The 4,743-nt window shown below is 36.4% G+C and overlaps 1 protein-coding gene across 3 annotated transcripts in view; it reads right to left on the reverse strand.

Moving 5' to 3' along the window:
- QRSL1 (glutaminyl-tRNA synthase (glutamine-hydrolyzing)-like 1) overlaps positions 1-4,743 on the reverse strand; it is a 22,715-nt gene that overhangs the window by 699 nt on the left and 17,273 nt on the right. For 2 of the 3 annotated variants that reach the window (XM_015572729.1, XM_015572728.1), the window contains 3 exons: positions 4,041-4,233; positions 3,450-3,567; positions 329-534 (listed from right to left, as the gene is read on the reverse strand). In XM_015572729.1, coding sequence (XP_015428215.1) covers positions 329-534; positions 3,450-3,567; positions 4,041-4,233 — 517 coding nt within the window. Of the gene's footprint in view, positions 1-328; positions 535-3,449; positions 3,568-4,040; positions 4,234-4,743 lie in introns of those variants that run through there. The other variant, XM_015572730.1, reaches the window with a different exon arrangement.

Genomic DNA, 4,743 nt, shown 5'->3' on the forward strand with positions numbered 1-4,743 from the left:
AGGGTGAATACAGGCAAAGGTCATAGCCGTGTTCATTATGTGACTTTTAAACTTTTTTATAGGTTTGAAAATTTTTTTAAGTTTAAAAATATGCTACTAAGTGAACTGATTCTGAAAAAGTGTATGTGTGGTGAATCCGAGTATGTGTGTACCTATGCCCATTCACCACACACACACACACACACACACACACACACACACACACACACTTTTCTAAGCATTCCAGAAGGACAAGCAATTGCCTTAGATCTAGCTAGAATCTAAGTGAAGACCAGAGTGCCTATTTAAAAATGTAAAGAAAACCTAAACATTTTTGAGGAACCCTCACCTGCCATATTTACAGCCTGTGTAAAAATATCACCCTGGGCACTTCGCGTTCTGTTGTCTTCTTTGATGAACTCCACGTACGGCACTGCCTCACTCAAGGTGGTGGGAGTTAGCAAGACATCCACTCCAGAGTTAAAAACATTCACAAAATCATTAGTAATGAGTCGTCTCACTTTCTGTGCTTTGACGAAGTAATTCTCATAGTTTCTGTGGAAAAAAAAATTGGTGATATTTTAAGGGCTTTTTTTAATTTCTCTGAACAATTCTCATACATGAGGCTTGTTAAAGAATTACTGGATTCTTGGCCTTTATGAGTTAGATTCCTACAACACATAAAAATGAATTTTGTTCAACTGTGATGTCATTAGAAAATTTGGTAGGTCCATAGTTTAATCAATCAGAATTCACTACTAGATGCAATTCTGCATATCTACACTAATAAAAGAGAAACATACAAATTGGTGTCACTCCGCTACATCCACCAGCCAATCAGAGTGACTATGCAAATTAACCCAACAAAGATGGTGATTAATTTGCATATGGCTGAAGACTGAAGATTGAAGAGGCTTGGCTTCTCCGCTGCGGCTGGACCAAAGGCCTGGGAACTGGGTGCCGGAGGAAAACTGGTGCCAGCAGCCAGGGGAAGGAAGGCCTATTGTGTGAATCTTCATGTAATGGGCTTCTAGTATAATCATAAAACATTAACATTTCCAGGGAACTGTTAAACCAGAACATTCATTTTCAGATGAGGAAAATCAAGTATAATTATTAAATAACTTCGCAGAGGTTGCAGAGATTGGCAGTGGTAGAGGAAAGTATAGAACTTGGTTCCTGGAGGCTCAGTTTAATCCTCTATTATACTGTCTAATTCATCTATAGTATAATAACTAATTATCAGAAGGACACTGATGTTTTGCAAAATTCTAACATGTCATCAGAATTAGACATTAGAAAACAGGCTCTGCAAACAGGAACCGGGGAAAGTATGCTATGCTTGCAATTTTGTATTTTGTGGATAGGCACAGCCCAGAATGGAAATGTGCAATTCAAGAAAAGATGCTTACTTTACTGAAAAGATTAAGGAATTAGCCAGACATCGGAGTTAGTATAAGTCAATTATGCAAAGAAAGGGAAAAGAAAAGGCTCTTTAAATCCTCCTGAAACTAATGAAGGCTGGCAAAAGTACTCACTATCCTAACTTCAGTTTCCTCACGGTAAAAATGGATATCACAACTCCAGTCTTACTGCAAACCAAATACAATGAGATAAAAACGTAAAAATCTTTTACCCTAAAAGAATGCTCTAGAACTGTCAGATGTCCTTGCTATCATTTGACCACAGTGTCTATAGAGAAGAATGCAAACATCGCCTGTAACTTACACAACAATCACAGTTGGTGGCTTAAATAATGTATTAACAGCATTCCCAAACCTGAATTTTATAAAAGAACAAATATTTCTGTTCTCTATGAAATTTCTTCCTCCTTTAAATACGTTCAAAAGCAGAACTTCTGCTTCCATCAATGATGCCATATTAAACAACCAGAAAACAAGACAAAAGAAAACTATCATTTCAGACCTTAGACAAGAGGCATTCAGAAGAGGGAGCTCTCAGTGAAGAGAAGCAAGTATGTGAAAAGCTCTTTGATTTTCCTAGAGCAGTGGTTCTCAACCTTCCTAATCCCACGACCCTTTAATACAGTTCCTCATGTTGTGGTGACCCCCAATTTCATTGTTACAAATTGAACATAATTAAAGCATAGTGATTAATAACAAAAACAATATGTAATTATATATGTGTTTTCCGATGGTCTTAGGCGACCCCTGTGAAAGCATCATTCGATCCCCAAAGGGGTCGCGACCCACAGGTTGAGAACTGCTGCCCCAGAGTAAAGCCTGGAGGCAGTTTTCAGGCCTGAACCCAGAGAGGCGGAACCTGAAAAGAGCTTAAGAGTGGGGAAATGGGGCTCTGGGTTAAAGAGGAAGATGGAAAGTTTGGAAAGGCAGACAGCCACAATTTGCCAGAGCAGAGTATTGGATAGGAATAAGTAGCACTAAGAGCTCAAGGGATTGCTTGAGTGTGGTGAGAGCATTTAAGATCTGCTCCCTTAGTAACTTTCAAGTATATAATACAGTACTGTTAACTACGGTAAATATGATGGACTTTAGATCCCCAGAACTTATTCATCTGATCACTGGAAGTTTGTGCCCTTTGGCCAACATCTTCCCATTTCCCCCAGCCCCAACCCCTGGCAACCATAATTCTACTCTGTTTCTATGAGTTTGGCTTTTAAAAAAAATTTATTTATTTATTTATTTATTTAAAAGACTACACATGTTAGTGAGATGATATCGTATTTATCTTTTTCTTATTTCATTTAGAATAATGCCTTCAGAAGATGGTCAATAAACTTATATTGAAGACTATCTAGGTAGGAGTCATAGTAATTTGGACTTCTTTCTTGGAGCAAACAGGTGCATAGTGCAGTGATGGCGAACCTTTTGAGCTCAGCATGTCAGCATTTTGAAAAACTCTGACTTAACTCTGGTGCCATGTCACATACAGAAATTTTTTGATATTTGCAACCATAGTAAAACAAAGACTTATATTTTTGATATTTATTTTATATATTTAAATGCCATTTAACAAAGAAAAATCAACCAAAAAAATGAGTTCGCGTGTCACCTCTGACACGCGTGTCATAGGTTCGCCATCACTGGCATAGTGGAAGGGAAAACTAAGTTGATTCACTAAATTTTTCTCAAGGGACACCAAAGTAACTACTTAAGGCTCTAACAGCCATAAGCCAATGTGGCAGTAATAGTCAGGGGACATTTAATGAGGCCAAAATCCCTCAGGGCTTCCTACTTAGTTTTTACTAATCATTTAACTAAAACTTCCCATTTTTGTTTGTTTTTGAATAGAAACCTAAAGTATCATAAATAAGCCTTTAATTGATTTCTAATTAAAATCATAAAGATTTTGCTTCTTTAGCAAATATTTCAACTTATAAGATCTGCTACTACTTTACTGTTGAGTTTTTAAGAATAGGGAAAATTCCTAAACTAATTATCTTACACTTTTTTTTTTTGGTGCCTGAACAGGGACATGAATTATCTTACTCTTTTAATAAGAAAAAGTTTCCTGAGAGAATTCTTCCTCTCACCACATTGTTAAAGCCTTCTCGTCTGGTTGCAGCATACATGGCTTCAGTAGACACATTAATGTCACATCTGTGACCTGAAAACCAAAAAGAGATAAACATTACTTAAGAAGGAAGTTTTGGTTGAAAAACAGACCTAAATTTACATATGTGACCAATAGAAAAATTGCGAATTGTCCTTCCTGGTTTCCCTTCTTTATCTGCCTTGTGAGTGATTGGCCAGTCAGCATTCAAGGAGACAAAAGAAAATAACCAAGAGGGAGACACTATTTGTTCACTTCCTCATTTGCTCATTCATTGAAATGTTTACTGAGCATCTACCATGTGCTAAGCACTACATTAGATGAACTGAAAATACAAAGATAAGATACTATCTCTTCAAGGTATTCAGTCCAGAAAAGTGACAGAGATATTAATGATAAATAGTGTAAGTATAATGCTAAAAGATTCACTGATTTACTTTTCTAAATCATCAACACTATACATATATTGCCACTAAAAAGTGAACCTTTCAAATGTTGAGACAACTACCTTAACACAACCATCTTACCATACTCTAGCCCATCAAATCTTGCCATATTCGATGCCACTTCTGATGTACACAATACATGGTAGCAGACAATTGAATAACTGGTGTGGGGCAGGGACACTTCAATTACTTTGGCCCCCTCAGACTCAAACAGCTTAGCAGCTTTGGACCAGAGAGATTGTACTTCACTCGATAATTCTGGTACAAGATATTCCTTATTGGAAAAAGTTAAAAAACAGAATTAGAACATCTGTATTGATGATTTATAAAATTTGTACTCCAGGACCTTTGACAATACATTAGAAATTTGATTAAATTGCTAGTAGGTAGCCAGAAAGATTAAACTAATTTAAGAGTGTTCATGGCACGACAAGAACAGTATTAGACAGGAGTGAGCTCTTTAACAATAGTGAAGATTAGCGATTTGGTTGGAGACCTTATAATTGTTAAATGTTTATTATATACCAGGTACCCTGCTAGATGCTTTTCAAAGCTCTTCTACTTTAATGTTTTTAATAATCCCATGATATCGGTATTTTCAATTTGTTAATAAAAATATAGAGACTAGAGAAGTTAAGTAACTTTACTAATATTACATAGCAGGTACGTAGAGGATCTAGGATTCTATATTATGTCTGTTTCTACAACCTGTGCTTTCTCTAGGCCCTTAAAAGAAGGCACAGCTATGACCTTAATTGAAGATTTTAAAGAAAGTAGAATTTCC

The sequence above is a fragment of the Myotis davidii genome, unplaced genomic scaffold, assembly GCF_000327345.1.
Source record: "Myotis davidii unplaced genomic scaffold, ASM32734v1 scaffold68, whole genome shotgun sequence".
Taxonomy (NCBI): domain Eukaryota; kingdom Metazoa; phylum Chordata; class Mammalia; order Chiroptera; family Vespertilionidae; genus Myotis; species Myotis davidii.